This window comes from Poecilia formosa, unplaced genomic scaffold (genome assembly GCF_000485575.1).
Source record: "Poecilia formosa unplaced genomic scaffold, Poecilia_formosa-5.1.2 Scaffold80, whole genome shotgun sequence".
Classification (NCBI taxonomy): Eukaryota; Metazoa; Chordata; class Actinopteri; order Cyprinodontiformes; family Poeciliidae; genus Poecilia; species Poecilia formosa.
The window spans coordinates 30,918-50,638 of record NW_006800019.1 but is presented as its reverse complement, the minus strand read 5'-3'; the positions used below and the strand labels follow the sequence as shown (position 1 = coordinate 50,638).

Sequence of the window (19,721 nt, the reverse complement as noted above, 5' to 3'; positions counted from 1 at the left end):
TGGAAGGAAAGCTTAAAGAAAGGTAAGGTATGTATGTGGACGTGATGCTAGCAAAGCTAGCTGTACTGACTGAGACACGTTGCATCTGCGATGAGATAGTTTAACTGAACTGTTACCTAATAAAGTGCGTATTAAACTACTCACCGAAGCCAAAAAGGTCACGCTCTCCTTCTACAAACTCCGCTATTTCTTTTTCTTTACTTCCTTCTGCCCTACATTTCTTCTCTAACCGACACAGGAGATGTGTGGGTCTAGTGCCTCCTACAGGACATTTAAAGAACTAACAAAATGAGTAAAACTTACAGACAGATCAGCACTGTTTAAAATACATTATGTTTAAAATTAGAATATTACATCAGATCAAAACAACTGGGCGTTTACACGATAATGATCCAACAAAAACGGAATTTTTGTTCCGTTTTTGTTGGATCATTTACATGAAAATGTTTTAATTACAATCTTTGTTTACACAGTAACGATACACATCGAAAACGTGTAATCCTCTCGCCACGCCACTAGTTGATGCTAGGTTCTTTGAAAGTGCGTATGTGTTTAAAAAAAGTTCTACTTGAAGGCACGAGGATTCCCGTTTCCCCATCAGGTACCGTTCTGCCATAGATTGGGAGAAAACACGCATTGTGTGCGTCTGATTGGGGCGCACACAGTTGGAAAAAGTGGAATAACTTTGCTGAAACACCTTGTTTGAGCTTTCACGGTGTCCGTAGCAGGCCTGGCAGCATGGGCAGGCATTGGGGGGACATTGCCCGCCCACAGAGTCAGCCGTGCCGTGTTAGTCAAATGATTGGCAGTCTGCAGCAACAAGGTGTGGAGGTTAAGTGCTGCATATTCTCCTTATAGCTGTTTTATACCCTCTGTTTTTAATTATGATTTTTCCACTGAGAGCTAATATAAATATGGCCTTTAAGATTAGAACACTCAATCATACCACTGGGAAAAAAGAAAACATATTTGCTGCAAAACATTATTTTCAAAAAGTTATTTTCATCTGACAAACAAGGCTCATTGAAATTCATAATATAATGTACTGAATATAACTGTACATATAATTTTGGGCTTAGCTTTGCATACAATTAAACAGTAAATTGTGCTGATGAGGATTTGGAATCTGGGATCCCCCCCACCCCCAACAATTAAAAAACACTGCTTGACTTTGCTTCAGTGTGTGTGGACAGGATTTGCCTGAATTGCTTGCTTTTAGGTGTGGATTTAATGAAAATGAATATATCAAGACCACACGTCTCAACTTCCATGGCAGGTATAGATTGGAGGTCATCTTGTCTCCATGAGTCATTGCCACAACTTTAATCACTGTGACTCATATTTAAAGCTCATTCAGGAGCGACTAGAATAGAAATGGAGGCAAGCGCCTCCTTTTCAGTTTTCCAATGGCTTGAATGACACAGCCAGGGTTGGGGTTATCTGCCTTATTGTGTGTGTGAGTGTGGTTAGCAGGAGGTGTGTTTGAGGAAAATGAAAGGTTGAGACTACCATGTAAAGACCCCTTGGGCTTGTGTGGCTTATCAGTCTCACACACACATTCTTTTCTTTTTCACACACCAGCTACCTCCCACACAGACCCACATACACAGTCCATAGTGTTATATGTCACTGTGGTCTTTTGAGTTCATCTGTAACCTGCTCCAGTCTGCTTTGTTCTCTGAGTTGCCACATTATTTTTAGGTCATTACTTTGGGTTAGCATCACAAAAAGCGCCTCCTCTCTAATTTCTTTTTTTATGCTGCCTTCTCTCTGTTTTTCCATCTTCTCATGTCAGGATCAGCATAGCAAAATGACATACCTTCAAAGTGCAATGCCTGGATGTATTAATACATAGCTGGAAGCTGGAAATAGGAAATAGGAAAGGTTTCAGACATTACATAGATGTCAGTATGCAAAGGATGTAGCAAAGCACAAAATATTCTAAAGGACATCAGGACTTTATGGCTTCAGTCAAAATGTTAAGTTTTTATTTGTGGTTGTTAGTTGAATTCAATCAATATTTACCAATATCAACATTTAACAATTCAAATTCAGGCTGTTTTCACTTATACATAAACATTAATGACATCATCCTTACTTCATATTGGACCGGGCCTTTTTTTGAAGCTACTATAGCTTCAGCTTTTCTGGGAAGGCTCTACATAAGGTTTAGGAGGAGAACACTTGACCGTTCTTTTAAGAAAGCATTTGTGAGGTCAGACACTAATGTTGAACGAAATGCTTGGCTTCCAGTGTTTGCTCTGATCCATCGTAAAGTTGCTCTGTTGGTTCGGATCAGGGATCTTTGTAGTTCAGTCAAGCTCTTTTAATCCCAAGCTTATGAACCTTGCTTTCTGAACTGTTGTACAGTCGTGTTGGATCTGAAGAGACCATTTCCTAGCAGTTCAGACAGAGTTAGGTGGTGCAGTACCTTTCACAAAAACCAAGGTCCTGAAAAACAATTCCATTGTAATTCTCTCTGCGTTGCTCTTGAACCAAGACTTTAATGCAGGCAGAGAGGAATTATTCATCACTCCAGAGAAGGATCTGTACTGCTCTGGAGTCCAGTTGCAGTATGCTTTACACCTCCTTAGCTGACACTTTGCATTACACTTGTTGATGTGAGGCTTGGATGCATCTGGTCCATTTCACAAAGCTCTCTAGTTTTCTTGTACTAATCTGAGAGCCAAATGGCTCTTATTGACTACAAGTAGATGGCAATCTCTGCATCTCCTAATTCCTACATGAAAATGAATGTCAATAGAAAATGAAACTCAATACTTGTGACGCACACAAAACGGGAACATTTGTTGTGTAAAAAGGCTCTGGACTGCTCTGCATTCCTAGCATTCTCTGGATTTTGCTTTGAACGTTTTTGGTAAATAAGTCACGCAATGAAACATTGCTGTCATTCCTAGTTTGTTGAAAAAAAGCATTTAAATAGTTTGAAATCTTAAACTTTGAAAGTCTCTCATATCTTCATTACCAGATGAAGAAACAGATGTTGGAAAATCCCATATCATGATTGATAAGCCTGTGACTGACGTACATAAGCACTATAATATTAGTCAACCCACAATAACAATGTATGATCTCGTGCTAGTCAGTCCTAACGGATAAAGATTCATTCACCTCGGCATGCACAGTGCTTGCTGACAGCTTGTCAAAACTTATAAGAAGCAGTGGTATGTGTTGAGAACATTGGGGTCACACCTTTTTAATCTGGGCAAAAGTGGTAAAGTGTTAGTTCACACACCATGAAGTGTTAATTTAAGAATAGGTCATTTTGATGTCTGATACTTATGTTATTAAAACAAACTAAAGCATGAATTGTACTTCACCTACAATTTAGCCCAATTTTTCTAATGCAGGATGTGAAAGGTTACAGGTGTCAAGCAATACCATTACAGAAATACACCATGATTGTTACTCTTATAATGAGTTTTGTGCTCGTTGTGCTTACTTTTGGCCAGGTCATCTCTTTTAATAGGAGCATTAAAAGGAAGCTCCCAAACGGAGCATTCAGGGACAAATTCATGAAGATATTTGCGATTGCAAAATGTGTGCAAGCCTGATTACTTTATTGATGAAGTAGTGTGTCCCTGCACTAACACAGTTTGTTCACAATTAAATGAGACATTGAGAATACACTCAGGAAAAAGGACTTTCAGTAGTTATGTAAACGTAGGCAAATTACAGCCAGAGCAAATTGCATTCTCAACGACTAGAGTTGTTTGTGTTATGCAGACTGGATGGAAAAATGTACTGCTGACAGCCTGGGGGAATTTTAACCTGCTGAGCTGTTGGCTCAATATGAATCAACTCAAAACAGGTATCATTCAAATGTTTTTGTTTTTTTAATTCTGCATATTTATTTATTTTATTTATTTAGAAACAGTTTTCTGACAGTCGAAATGAAAGAACTGTGACATAAATCCTTGAGTTAGATGTTTTCCTTGAAGCTAGGAGGAATGCCTTCAAAAGGCAAGATCTAAGTCCTCTGTTATGTTCAACAATAAAAAGTTGCAATGCTGTGCTTGTGACTGAAGAGAGGACCTAATGGGATTGCTCCCTTATCCATTAAATTGTTTGTGAATAAAATGCAGAAGTAAAGCAAAAACCATCAGCAAAACAGTAGTTAAAAAAAAGAAGACTCCGTTCTTTGCAACTACTTTGCTGCTGCTTTTTGAATCCGCTACTTGAACTCCTCGCTAAGTTTTCTTTCAGGGCTTTTCCAACTCTGTCATTGTCTGCTCAAACAATCGCTGCAGGCTGGGGGATTGTAAGACTTACATAAGATACAAGGATAGTTCAGCAAGTCATTCAGCTCTTGATTCATTGCCTTCCCCTGGTCATTGTTCTTTCTGTAAGGGATCCAAATACTGTAGCAACTTGTGGCTTTTGCCGGATGCAACATCTGCTCTGGCATCTGTTGTTAGCAGCGACTGTTTCATCACCCCTAACCAGAGAGCACGCTGAGTAATTTAAACATCATGTTGATTTTTTTGATGATTGTCAGAGATGATTAAATTTATGCTCCGCAATAGTGCTGATGACAGATTTGTTAGACTTCTATGGCAGAGCTGCACCTGATGCCTCGCTTCAGCACTGGTGGTAAACGACTTTGTGTAGCTTCATTCAGCACAGAGAGTAGCACACTGTTCGCGGTGCCGTGGAAGAATTTCAACAACACTCGCATGTCTGACTGGTGATTGGATTCATATGCACCCTGAAAAACACCTTGTGCGCAGTTAACAGGAAAGCTTTAATGCCGAAGCTGTCGTACTCTGTTAAAATCTTTTTGCAAATTTTTCGTTCTGTAGTTTTAGCAGTCTCTTCTAAACAGGCTTTATTTATTTATTTATTTATTTATTCCCACCTGCATGTCCCCTATTTAGTGTTTTTTTTAATTTTTTTATCTTTTAACCACAAATACTAATGATCTTTGTGTGATCTGTGAAAATTCACACAAAGACTTATGTTGCTACGCTTTTATCTCTATTTGACAATAACCTGGCCAGGTAGCTACTAACAGTCTACATCCAACTTTAGCCAAAAAATAACCTTGTACATGTGTGACATCAAATTATCACAGATTTCAGTTTTGTTCAGGTGCTGCAACATCGAAGATACTTTACTGTGGAATAACACTTTGCAGTACATGCACTGCAGTATGTTCTCTTTTCGGTTTAGTTTAAATGGTCAAGCTCCGACATTTGACCGTTTCTTTTGTTTTCTGGGCGCTTCTTTGTGGTACTCTTCATCTCCCTTTACAGCTAAAAGGAGCAGCTGGCATACAAGCATTATCAGTGTAGGCTTTACCAGAAGCGATGTTGTGCAACACAAATAACCTTCCAGCTAGATCACAGTGAGCGGAATAGTGTGACAGTATTTATTATTAACAGTAACAAAGCTTTGAAACAAATAATTTGCCCCAAGGATTATTTTGTAATCGAGGACCCAAATTATTTGAGGAATTGTTTGTAATCAACTGAATAACTCAGCTTGCAAGCTTGTATTCTCGCTTTAACGCTACAATAAGCTTATCAATGTAAATATAAAAAGGTTTTAAAGCCTCAGGAAAATCGCCTGGAGTGTGAAGGCGATAACTATTAGAGTCTGAAGGCCTAAAGTGGTTGCAAAGTGCAATTCTTATTATCATGGCATTTTCCAATACTGTGGAAAGGAGGATGGTGTGATCGATCTATCTATCTATCTATCTATCTATCTATCTATCTATCTATCTATCTATCTATCTATCTATCTATCTATCTATCTATCTATCTATCTAGTAATTTATTTATGCTTTATAATTTATGCCATATTTCTAATTTTGGTTGAGGTCTATTTCTCCTGAATATTGCTGTGTTCCCCTTCCTAAATATTTATTTTCTTTATTCTTTTTTTCCCATATAGTGATCTATATTTTTACTTCAGATCATGTCTTGTCATATCCTGTTCAGTTCAGTCCCCTGTATTTATTTGAAATGAATGAAAAAGAATAACATTTGAAGAGGTTCACCTGAATGTTTTATATTTTAAATAATAATCCGGCCACACCTCTTTAACCACTCATATATTCAGCTCCATCTATTATGCTGGCAAACATAAAACAGCACCAAATTATTAGTCACTGTGAAAATGCCCTACTTGCTGTCTGTATTACTTTAAAAAAGAAAAGTCAGTCACAATCTCCAGCAAAAAAAAAAAAACAAAAACAAAAAAAGATATGTTTGCCAGCCTAATTAGTCTTTTGGGAATGCACTGCAAACGTTTCTTTTCTTCACCTGTTTGAGAAAAATCTGAACTCATGAGCACAGTTTATCTCGAAACAGACCGCTAAAAATAAGTTGGTGATAAATCAGTTCTCAGTAACACATCACAATAAACCCCTGAGGAAAGAAATATTTCAGCTTGTTTGCAGCAACATGATGAAACTTATGAGGTTAACTATAAAGTAATTACCAGCTTAATTAGTAATTATGAGCTTTTTAACTTCAGGTTTTCTGCAGAAACAGATTTATTCAACACCAATGACATCAGCGATTAATCTATTGAAAAGAAACTGCAGCCATGTGACGCTGTAAGGGTGGAACAAAAGTACAAATACTCCTTTTTTGAAAGGTTTTATTCATTTCATATAATACTGACACATGTACTCAATAGCAGTTAACAGGCGTTTTTTTAAAAACACAGATATTAAAATTATTAGAGCATCAATTTATTTCTAGCCCCATTAATTTCATTCATTCCATACTTTCTCTTTTGCTGTTTTTTTTTTATATGTTTACATGTTTCAATATACCATAACATCTAGTTTTGTATTAGTCTAACCTCGCCTCTGTAAAAATAAAAAGCAGAAAAAAGACAAACTGCATTTAAAAAAATGGCATGTGGTAAGCCACAACCCGCTCATGGTAAAATATTGTTACAGTGTAGAAAAAGAAAAGAATAAACAAGAAAAAAAAAAGAGATCAAGGATTATTTTTTGACAGCATTAAGCAGGTTGTATGTGGCACACGTAAATTTGAATATGTCACCAATACTACATGAGGCAAGTATTATGGATTAATAGCCATTTTTTTGTGACGCTTTGTACTTAAGGGCTCTGTTAAAAGGATTCTTTATCGTTGTTCCAACAATGTATGGGGAGTACAACTTGTCCAGAAATGTCAGATAAGCAACAGGAGCTTCTGGAAAGATGATCTGACCGTTATCTAACTATGTTTAAGTCATAGAACTTGTTCATTTTTTTCGTAGCATGAAAGGATTGTGGGTAACATAGTCCTTTGCTGTAGATGATCCAGGAAAGTCAACCATGTTTAACGCGACGGCAAGCAGTGTTAGAGTCCCGTTTCTCCAGCCACTAGTTCCCAGCTGTCCTTGGAAAGATCAAGCAATTGCTGGTTCCACATAGAAATCCATCTGAGTGCACATCCTCAAAGGTTGACGAGTTCATTGTGCTGAGTAAATAACTTTGCCGGTTTCTATTCTTTTTGACTTGAGATGAGCAGGACTATCGGGTTACCTACAGCAGGGAAAAAACAAGATGGAGGTTCAAATCACAATCAGCAGAATTCCTGAAAAACTGAATAACACGTGAAGGTAAACATCTGCAGATGGCGTCACCTGCACTGATGTTCGACATGTTGCAACTCAGGGAGAGTGGCACAATATTTGACATCATCCTATTAGATTCTGGATTGGTGGTAAACTAAAATGGTTTCATTATCAATTAAGGGCTGTTAGAATGAAGAGAAATCCTCTCCTCGTATAGAACAAGTGGGCAACAGTGACTTAAATCTTTACACAATTAAATCATATCTGTTTCTAAGCTGAAAAAAAAAATTACACCCCAGTAAAGGTTGGCGGTTTCATCCTCCAGAAGAGAGTCAAACATTTCCACTGTTGCCACATTGTTCACTCAGTATGAGCGACTGCTGCAAAGTGATCTGGACAACTAACTGAGTTAGTCTAAGAATAAACTGGTGTTCAAGTTATTAAAACTCATGCCCTCTATGTGATTGATTTGATAATTTATTTCTGAATTAAAATACTCTTAGCATACAGCAAATGGAAAAAAAACTACTTAAATTTACCACTTAAAACGACCAGTTTTTTTGATTTTACTTTTTATAGATATATGTATGAGTAAAATGAATATTATTATTTTGTTTTAGGAACTACTGGCAGCATGAGTATGTATTTGCAGAAAATGAGAAATGGTCAAAATAACGAAAAAGATGCAATTCTTTCAGACCTCACATAATGTAAAGAAAACAAGTTCATATTCATTTAGAAACAATATTAATGTTTTAATGCAGGAAGAGTTTAGAAATTAATATTAGGTGGAATAACCAGGAGGTTTCCAATGGGGTTCAATGCAGTGGTCTTTTAATTTTTCCCAAAGCTATATATAAAGAAACTACATAAAAAAAACAAAAACAAAAACAACATAAATATTCATATATTTAGAGGAATCATGACTGTAGTAAATCATGTGCACAAATGATGCTGTGAATTGTGAAAAACGGATCAAATCGATTTGTGAGTTTGACCCAGGTTTTCACCACTTGCTACGAACTACAACAAACCAACTTGCTCTCTTTACTTTTTGCAAAATTGTAAAATTATACTGCAGATGTTTTGCTTAATCCCTTTGTAAAGTTTGTTGCACAAAATGTGTCAGTTTTTTTGGGTTTTTAAAAACTGCCGATGATATTCACATGAGATGAGAGGACAAATTTTTTGCCACTCATGCAAAACCTTGTGGCATGAAATGTCATGCCTCATTAATAACCTCAAATAATCTACGATGACGGCGGTGAACAGGTATTGTTGGTGCAGCACTGATACTATAGCTTGTATAGTCTGGGTCTTCTGGCAAGAAACTAAACATGACGCAGCCTGAGTTATAGCAGCCGGCCCAAGCTACCTCACTTTCAACACCTGGCCGTCTGCCACATCATTACGTCTATTTGTTGAGACGGCTGCCCTGATCACTCTGTCTCCTTATCTCATCTGACCATCTGTCCATTTTCTTGCTTCGTACTTTCACTTTTGGTCCATTTCACGCAATTTGTTGCCAAACAAACACAGGCCACTGTGCTGGAGCAAGTAATAGACCATCTCTGTGAGGATATGAAAACTGCGTCTCTGTTTTGAGTTGCCCAGGCCCCAAGACCCCCTCACACCCTGCGGTCTCAACACATGCTGCTCCCCTTTTCCTGCTTCTTGAGGGAGTCTCTCTTTTGTTCTGTCATCTAACAAAGAGGCAGCTCACAAAGTGCAAGGACTTGCCTTTTTTGAGAGATCTCAGAGTCTGGCTTCCTCTGAGATGACAAATGAAAGTATTCTTCTGCTCTACATGGCTTCAGGCCACCTTTCCTGGGTCCATCGCCATTGCCTTGAGGCATCCACCCTGCACCTGATCAAAGAGTCTGCAGGAGTTTGTTGTCATGCCAGTTCACTGTGCAAGTACAATGCAGCATTTCTCTGCCTGCTATGTTTTACTGCGCAAAGTCATAACTCCTTTAGTTGGTCATTCATTGCCTTTAAAAAACATGTAAGTTTCTGAGCCCTATAATAAAAAAGCACATTTAGGTAGCTAGTGCTTACTTTTCAAAGCATAAAGAAGGTCCCAGTCTGTCATTTAATTAATTTATTTTTTTACCATCTTTTCTCTTGGCTGCATTTTAAAATCTTTTGTCCCTTACAATACGAGATGTTACATCTGTAACTGCTACATTTCACACACTTTTTAAATTTCTATCACTTCAAACTGCAACGACTTTTAAAAGTATGTGAGATGGAATTTGTATTACTTCAATTAAAAACAAGTCGTTGTTTCTTACACAAAATTCTTCTGAACACAAAGCATAACTCACAACCGCAATAAGCTAAATGCTGGATGCATTTTTAAAAGGTAAGATGAAAATAAGGTCTTATCAGTGTGCAAATAAGCAGTGAGGATTCGCCTGGTTATAACATCAATCTAAATCAAGTTACACTACAGCACTATAACATTTATCCGTCTCCAAACATTATGGGACCTGTTCTAATTGTAAATTTAACTGTTAAATTTGACAGCCAATATATCTCTGACAAAAACTGTTTGTTGTGCCATTAGATCAGGGGACACATGATGAAAGAAGTCCAGCTGTAGAGGCTGTATCTGCAGCCCAAGGTTGAATTCCTCATGTGAAAGTTGTGGTATAATTTCTTTATATTTTAGTGATGGAGGGTGCCTGACCTCCATCACTCAGATGAGTTTGAAACTGCATATTTTCCTCTCTGAGCCTGCAGCATTTTAAACTTTACAAGAGCAGCTTAATGAACTTTAAGTTAAAAGTTCTATTTGGGTAGCAGATTCTAGGGTTATTTCCAACTACTACGAGGGTAATTAGAAAAAAAAACAAAAACTGGGTAACACGTTATTTGACGGGGTGTGAATAAGACTGACGTGACACTGTCATAAACACGACATAACATCTGTCATGAACATGAAGGAGTCTTCATGAATGTCTACGACTGTTGTCACGAAGTGTCATTCGGTAAATAATGACACTTTTAGTGAGAGTGTCATTTCTGGAGCACTTTCGATGCTCTAAAAGTTGCATCGAAAGTCCATTACAAGTCCCAACTTTGCATTAAAGTGTAATTTTTTTTTTAGAAAATAATGTCAGTCTTATTCACACCCCATCAAATAAAGTGTTACCAAATATTCTTCTTCATAATTTGATAGTTGGAGGGTCTAAGACAGGATTGCCCAATACGTCGATCGCGGAAGGTTTTGAGTCGATCTCGGCAGATGACAATCTGAACGCCGCCAGGACGCTGAGACCAGCACTTCCTCTTCTGACGGGCTTATCAAAAATATTCACTAAGATCCTAAACGTTTGTAGCTTCATTAAAAAAGAATAATTATTTTTAAAAAATCAACAAAACGTGTTAAAATTAATAATCTCAGTAATTATTGTTTGAACAAGGTGTTGCGCAATTCAGTGCGTTTCGGTCCCATTAACAAAAAAAAATAAAGGTAAAAAAAGCGACTCAAATACCGACTGACGAGCAGAGCAGGAGTTTAAATGAGCTACTCAACCACCGCTGTGTTCATGAGAGGCTTATTAATAGTCGAGAAATAAATATCAAGCCTGGAAACCTGATATTGTAACGGACTGAATGTTGTGTTTTTAACATAATCTCTGCTCGGCTTGCGGGCGCAGGCGGTTGCCACGGCAACAGGTGTGCTTAAACTACAAAGAGACAGAAAGTAAGAAGGTAGGAGTGGTTTTGATTTGATCGTCTGTTCGGGTCGTTTTACCTTTGTTTACCTTTGCTGTGGCTCATCACACCCGCTGTAGTTTCTGAACTTTCAATAAATGACAAACTTGGACTAATTACCTCGTTCGTTTGTGAGCATACGTCACAACAAACATCAAATAGGACAAATATATTTCATTAAGTTTTAACAAATTCTACCGTGATAATTATGTGAAATTAAATTAATTATATCCCGACTTCAGAAGATTTGCCTTTAGCTTTTCTGGGCTCTTTGGTTCCTCCTATCAGTCTGTAGTTTCTCATATTGAGGTCATCAACCCAAATTTCAGATCTACCATGACTGACCGACACCTGCTGGCCTCAGGTTTGCAACCAGCTTCTGACTGAGAAACCAGTAACCTGCTCCCAGTGTCAGAATCTCACTGAGGAAGAAACTGGATTAGGTTTTCTGTCACTTTATTATTTCTGCTATAACTTCTGTATATTTGCATATAAAATAAGTCAATAGAATTTAATTTGTAATTTTTATGTCTTTGTGTCATGAGGTAGATCTCAGGTGGCTGGTGAGAGAAAAAGTAGATCTTGCACTCAAAAAGTTTGGGCACTCCTGGTCTAAGACAACTGACCTGGCTGTCCCATCCATTGGTGTCCAGGCACCAAATTGTACAAACCAACCTCCACTGTCCACATGCATCATTGGTCGGTTTACCACTGATGCATTTTCTTTTCAAAGATACTGACCACTACAGACCCGAATCATCACACAAGAGTTGCAGTGTTGGAGAATCAGTCCTCTAGCCATCCTAATTTAATTTCTGTTAAACTCCCTAAAATTGTCACGATGGTCCATTTTTCCTGGTTCTAACACTTTAACATTGAGGACAAAATGTTCACTTACTGTCTAATATAGTCTTAATCAATTCACCTGGTGACAGAGTTGTTCCTTATTGCTATGGACATATTCTCAGGTTAGATGTCTCTGAGATATCATGAATTATTTTAGCCATTTACTTTTTTGCCACCTATTTCTTTTCAAAAATGTGTGATTTCATGCTTTGGATTACATTTTCACAACAGTTAATTATTTGCCAGGTCTTATATTCCCGTTCTGGCTGGAGAGACTAATGGTTTTATTATTTTGCCAAAAAGAGCGGGGGGAGGGGATTACGTTCTGCGACATTTTTTGATTTGTTTGTTTGTCTGTGTTGTTTTGCACACCCTTGCCTTGCAATCTGAGACACCTTTGTGGTTTGGTAATGTGGCCATGTCTGCTCGTTCATCCATATGATATTATTTGGCATCGATCGAGCTGTCTCCTGTCTCCTCCTCCTACCCTCCTCCTCTCCACCTTTTCTTTGCCCCCGGCCAGGGACGCAGGGACAAACACAGAGAGTTATTCCCCCATTTCTGCAGGGTTTTGAATAATGCTGTAAGCCTGCCATTGCTACTTATCTTTTCTTCACTTGTTATTTTACTCTCATTTGTCTTCAGGTTCCTTTTTTTTTTCTTTTTTTCTTTATTCCCCTTTTGCATTCTCCTCTGTCTTTCATTTGTGTACCATCGTCAATTTCAATTTACGAGCAGGTCTTAATAGGACTATAAGAGATCGTTCGATGCTATTGATCTGGATGCCCGCACATCTTGACCTCACCATACAAAAGCAAAGCAAAGGAGAAAGTAAAAATAATAATAATAATAATAATAATAATAATAAAATCACTGTTTTTATCATCGGGCAAACACAACAGCTAACACTCTCAAATAAAGGAGACACAAATACAAAAGAATACATCACAGATCATTGATCAAAGAGCTGAATTCAGGAGACTGCAAATATTTGTGCTCTTTCAGGCAATGACAGCATCAACAATAAAGCAATGCCTGGTTTGGTTTTGATCTTGCACACCTTGGGGCGGACAGAACTGAATTTAGAGAAAATTAAGCAACTGAAAAATGCCCTTCATAAAGCCAGAAATTACATCTGTTTTATATCTGGTCAATAGATATTTGTCGCTTTTTGATATATGTAAATATTCTTACCACATAAACTGTTCTGCATTTTGCTAATTTAAGCTTACGGTGTACTTGAGTTGGATCTGATCTCATAGTTTAGCCTAAATTAGAAATGGTGGGGAAAATAATAAAAAAATAAAAATCTGAATTGTGCGACGTGCATTCTTCTTTGCTAAAAAAAATGCCTAAGCTCAGTCAGACTTTATAAAGAATGTCTATGAACATTAAGTTTCAAGTCTTACCACAAATTCTCTACATTTAGGTCTGGAATTTGGCTGGGCACTTCTAATGAAATGTAATTTGATCAAAACCATTCCACTGAAACTTAGGATGCTTGTTCTGCCTAATGGTTTAGTTTGACCTTGTAGCAAACTGCAAATGGCACTTTCAATAACTATTTCTGAAGGCAATTGGTTGCACTGGATATTATTTATTTTATCTATAAAAAAGATAAAAGAAATGGAAAATAAACACTTATAAGATTTAGGTTTGTGAAAAGATTTGAAGCCTATGTTTCATTTTCTTTGCACTACACAGTTTTGTGTTAGCATTGGTTTTTGTCTGCATTAAAATAACAGCAAAATATATTGAAGTTAGTAGCTGTGATATATCAAAAATATAAAAAAGGGTATGAAAACATTTTACAAGAGTGCACACATTCCCTCTAGCTCTGTGATACTATTTAACCTGTCAAGTTTGTTCATCTTGCGCTCACTGGAACGTCAAGTTGAAATCCGAGAAATCGAGTGATCATAAACAAAAGGAAGGCTGCTGATGTGGAGAAACTTCTTTTGAGTGACATTATTTCCTTTGCTGGATGAAAAGTTGACATAGGAAATAAAAGTATGACGTCCCATCATGTGGTGCCCAAATCTCCCGAGTGTTTTGGCGAAAGTCGGGACTGGAAAGAGCGAGCAGATTACGCATCTCAAGCTCTTCCAATCACTCAGTTTTGCCCAAAGAGACGCATCCCTGGCTGCTCTTCTCTGACCACGCCTTCGATCAATTATTTAGGCAGAAAACAAAGGTCTGCACACGGCCATTAATAATGGAGGCCGACAAAGGCACCGAGAAGGATGGAGGTTAGAAACAGAAGCGCGAAGTTATAGGAGGCGAGCCTCACACACATTTCCTTCCTACGACAGAAGAAGGCTGCAGGAGGTGGATCTGGTCAAGCCGCTGAAACGGGGCAAAGAGGTGCAGACGGACGCTGGTTAACATGTGTTCACGCAGACACGCAAAAACAGACAGAAATTAGACCTAGAAAGGGCTTGCACACACACAAAACGTATCATGGAAACACCATTCCGGGACATTCTGTGCTGTTGTGTATCCAACATGACAAGTTCTTTTTGCGTCGAGTCAGATGGCGTGCCAGCGCGGCGGCGGCGGCGGGGGGGGATTAGAGGGCAAGTGAGAACGAGGGGATCTGCGATTTTCATGTTCAGCAAGTGTGTTTGATGCCCTATTCTTGATGAGCTTATTACTTTTTTTCTTAAAAATATCTAATGCTGGAGCAAAATGGAAAAAGTAGAAAAAAAATGAAAAGAGAGATTTTGGAATAAAAGAGGAGGAAGCGGTGAAGGCGTGGGAGAACAGGAACATGCTCGAAATAGATGTGTAAAAGAGTGAGAATACAGAAAAAAAAAGCAGGTGTTTATTTGAGGAAGAACACCCACCTTTGTGGTCTTGACTTTGTTGCCCGTGCTGCAGCTCCATCCCGTGAGGTCCGGTAGAACCTTGCACTCCTCACCTTCCATACACGGCTGCATCTGACACCACCACTTTTGGGCTACAATGGAGGCTGAAAGAAGAGAGAGGTGTGGAAAGTCTCAGAGGTTTTGTTTCTCGGTCATGTGGCTTTCATGCACATTTTTACTTTTTTCTTTCTGTTTTTTTTTTTCTTTTTTTTTCTTTTGACGGTGCATTTGTGAATTTTGACACAACACTCTCCTGAGCCCTGCTTCCTTACAATCTTCACAAAAGTAAAAGTGTTTCTAAAAAAAAAATAAATAAATAAAAAACTTGCAATCCAACACAGCAAGTTGAATTTTGGGCATATTAAAGAGTTTGGGTTGATAAGATAAACACTTGGTGGCTAATTCTTTATTGATTAGAGTAAGATTTTGCAGTCGAAAGTGACACAAATGAACCAGCTCAAATGAGAAGCACTGCACATGAAAAATGTAGTCTTTGTGATTGTTTCTTATACTAATTAAAGGCATTTTCTATCACTTCCATCAAGAAAGACAAATCCGATGCGTCTTTTATCGTTTGGTAAAATTTATTCCCTTTCCCCCAGCATGTCGGGACACAAGTGGCAGCGTTGACATTTTCAGAGTAAAAAACTTAATTGATTGCATTCTATGCAGTTTTTTATTCTAGTTATAGTTAAAAAATTTTTTATACATATATTGCAGTTTTATTCTTGACTAGTCTTAAGAAAAAAAAAATCCAGGGACAAGAAGATCAAAAGTTGCACTTTTGATCTTCTTGTCGAGACCAAAGTGAAAACCTTGAGAATCACAACATTATCTACAACACTTTTATCTCAATGAAAGCTCAACCAAAATCATGGAAAGTATCTGGTGAAGCTGGAAGTGCCTTCAGTTTTCTTTATTGAGGTCAATTGTGTTGTGAAAATACAGTAAATAACTTCTAAGTGTAAAAACAAACATGCAGGAATTACAAAGTGGCTACCTGTTAATCACAGAAATTACACATTTGAAAAATGTTTTTGGACATTCTTCACTCATTCACTTTTAGGAATCCTAACTACTATTATTAGATCTATTGGTGGTTTTTAAAGAAGTAAGTGTGTTTCCTAGGTGTTTTGTGCAACTGGAAAGTTTTCCAAGGTGCATCCACTTTGTTGTTTACTGTCTGGAAGCAGAGACTGGCCCCTCCAACCCTCAGTGGAGTAAAGTAGGCATAGCTAATGGATTAGTGGTGATGTGAAGAAAGTGCTTCTCTGAGAGCACATCAGCATTCAAACATGTTGGAAAAAAAAAATCTTACTAAGCTGCAGTTCACTCTTTGTTTTTAGCGATCTTTAAAAAAGAAAAATTACTAGATATGTGTTTTGGATGGACAGATAGATGGGTGTTTTATAAACAGCACTATATGCCACAATTTCGGAATTTCCATCCGTCCATTATCTCCAGCGGGGGTCGGCTCGCGGAGGCAGCAGCCTAAGCAGAGTGATTTTCTTCACCGCAGCTCCTTTGGGGGGAATCCCAAGTCATTTCCAGGCCAGCCGAGAAACATATTCCCTCCAGCATATCCTGGAAGATCCAGGAGCGTCTCCTCTTTGTGGGACATTCCAGGATTCATCCTAAGCAGATGCCACCTCAACTTGATTTCTCTCGACGTGGAGCTTTGAACATTTGAAAGTCGTCAGAAGTTGGTGTCAAAAAGGTTTAGAAAAAGAATCCAAACATGTCTACAGGATGCGGGTCTCCTGCATCATAAAGGCTTTCTTCTTTTAATGTGGTAGCAATGTAGCAATATCTTGTTGCCAGTTAATGTTGTTAAGCTATGAAGAAATTTCTTTGTCAGAAATTTTATTTTATTCTTCTGCTGCCTCAACAGTGACAAGCTTGTCCCTTTTATTTTTTTTGGCTTGGCTGAAACATTTCCTTAAAAATGCTCCTTCAACAAACGAGTGCTCTCCTGACATAACAGAAGTTCTGCCTCGTCATTTGTGACAAAATGCTGACTTTGCAGGACTAACCTGCCAGTGGCAAAAAAAAAAAAGAAAAAAAAAGTGCTTTATTTCAGTCTACATTTTGACATCATTCTGCTACAATAGGAAAAATACCAATTTTCACTATAGAAAATAATTTATAAAGTTTATATCGCCGATTTTTGTTTTATTTAAACACTTAAATGGCAGATTGTTAAGATCAGTCTGGTCCTGGCCCTTTGGGAGGATATTATGTCCATTACTCATTGTAGGTATGATTAATAGGAATACCATTTCTCGTGGTTTATATTAAACATCAGATTACAGATAAAACTATTTAGAACTGAAACATGTTAAAATATTTAAACATTTACATTAATCATTCAAACATTATACAACCAGTCTCTAAAACATTGGCCTCAATAGAACCAACATCAGTCAGATCAGAAATCACCTAAGTCTCTCTCTCTCTGATTAACTTAAATCTATTTTTCATTATTTCAAATTTCAGGCACTATGATACATTCTGTTTTGTTTTTTTTAAATCTGCTATTGGCACTTATTACTGCTTCTTATGTTAGATCTGTCATTGTAAAGCTATTTTTGTGTTGGTAAAGAGCAATTTGTGATTTATCAATTATGCAAGGCGGTCTGACATTTAGATGTAGCAGTAATATTTGCCAGCCTGCCCTCGGAGACTCATCTCAGCAACTCCAGCGAGGAGCCGCAGGAGCCACAAGACCAAAGAGAGCCTTGGGAGAAGAGAAGAACCAAAAACTTCTACAACAGGTTTCTTATCAAAGACAGATTATTCCTCTCTGGCCGCCTGGTGAGGGCCACACTGCAATCAGACTGAACACCGGCGTGACATTTTTTCCTGGCCGGATTAGGGCTGCATAGTCGACCTTCACAACATTCCACATTGTGTTTTTCAGGTTTTGCACCTTTGTTGTAAGTAGTAGCTTAATTAAATGTAGAAAAAGATAAACAAACAAACATCTGTACTCTGTGGACATGACTCGCAGGCATCACGTCAGATTTTAGTGTGCAGTATCGAGTATTGCTGAGAAAAGCTCATACTCTCAAATTATTCATTAAAGTAGATCAATTCACATTTCCTCAGAGGAGTTTAATTGTATTTTGTATGACTGCAGAAAATTCATATGCAGAGAACACATATTTGACAGCAAAAGAAACAAAAAACTCGAGGGACGGTATGAAAAGAACCGAGGCTGGAATAAACACAATTTATTTTCAAGTCCCAACAATGTTTCCTGCTGGATCTCACAAACCAAACAGGGTTAATAAGGTCGACAGACTGACGATGGGTCCAGTAGAACCAGTTAGCATCGCGGTCCAGGAAACCATGCCTGACTGTTTCAGTGTAAGAGTCCGTGTTACTATCCGTATCTTTTTTCTGATACCGTCTGTGTTTCTTTTTTTGTTTGTTTTTTTCTGCATGGCTCTGGTATGAAAACTTTGGTGAATTCCTGCACCCTAAATTCTAAAGTCTTTGTATCCTCTTGTTTTGTTTTGTTTGTAGTTCTGGAGTTGGGAAATAGGACCAACATTCCCGGCTATTTATGAAAGAGAGGACTTCTTTTTTTTATTTTAATATTTTATTTTTTATGTTGAAAAGTTAAATGTGGAACATCTAAAACCATTTACTACAGGCTACAGGAAGAAACGTCACAATAGTCCATATCTTCTGTCACTTCTATCACTTTGCAATAATGTACAACTATTTTCCTAACTCGATTCAACTTTTACTTGTGCCAAATAAGAACAATAAAAAAAGTTTAATAAAGACTGGGAGCTGTGTCACAAGAAAAACAAAAACACAGTTACATAAATTAGGCGGCTGAAGTTCCAGAAAGCAATACCGAACACTAAAGTGGCACTAACTCCTCTGTAGCTTTACTGCCAACGCACACATGGGATGCATAAATAGACTGCTGCTAATGCAGGGTAAATGTCAGGCAGCACTGTATACATTACTTCAGTATTTCTCCCAGAGTCACACTGCGAGCACAGCCTCTGTGCAGCGCAGTGAAATAACAAAACGGCAGCTCTGCTCCAACGTCAGACCCAGAAAGGGGGGGGGGGGGGAAACCCCTGTAAAAACCATAAATGGTATTTTTCTTCAGCACTCCTCAAATCATGTGTTCGTCAGGCACACAGAATTCGCAGATTCATTAGAGTATGCACGAACCTCACCCGTTCAGCACAACTTACCATCAACACAGGAGGGCATCGCCCGAGTGGTGCCGGCAACCTGGCCAGGGAAACAGGAGCATTTGACAGTCTGAGATCTCTCCTCAATCTTGTTCTTGTTGCAGCAGCGGTGGGCAGCAATTACCTCACATGTTCCTGCCTTTACGTGCACTGTGAGGGGAAAAAAGAAAAAAAAAAACTGTAATTGTGAAAATGAGCTCTTTCCCTTCCAACTTTTAGCATCCTGTAGTTATTAGGATAAAAATGCATGTGGATGGAAAGTTGGACTGAATCAACTGCCTCTATTATACTGAATAATGATATACATTTGCCAGGTTGAAAAAGTCGACAACTGAGTCAGTCCAGCACAAACCATTATCTCAATTAATACACACAAATATGGCAATATATTTGCTTCCTGAGCGGCAACCAGGGTTTCAGTTTGTGAAGTCATGGCAAAAGCATAGATGAAGTCTTTTGCAGCTCTGCAACATGCATGCAACATCTACCAACATTTACACAGGAT

The 19,721-nt window shown here is 38.1% G+C and overlaps 1 protein-coding gene across 1 annotated transcript; it reads right to left on the bottom strand.

Annotated features, from left to right (window-relative positions):
* Positions 1-6,610: 6,610 nt before the first annotated feature.
* Positions 6,611-19,445, bottom strand: LOC103141203 (protein FAM19A2-like; the record flags this gene model as incomplete). The annotated part of the gene is made up of 3 exons (XM_016673618.1): positions 6,611-7,528; positions 14,976-15,100; positions 19,217-19,445. Coding segments are annotated over 3 exons (366 nt in total), but the record flags the coding sequence as incomplete, so codon positions are not given.
* Positions 19,446-19,721: the final 276 nt, after the last annotated feature.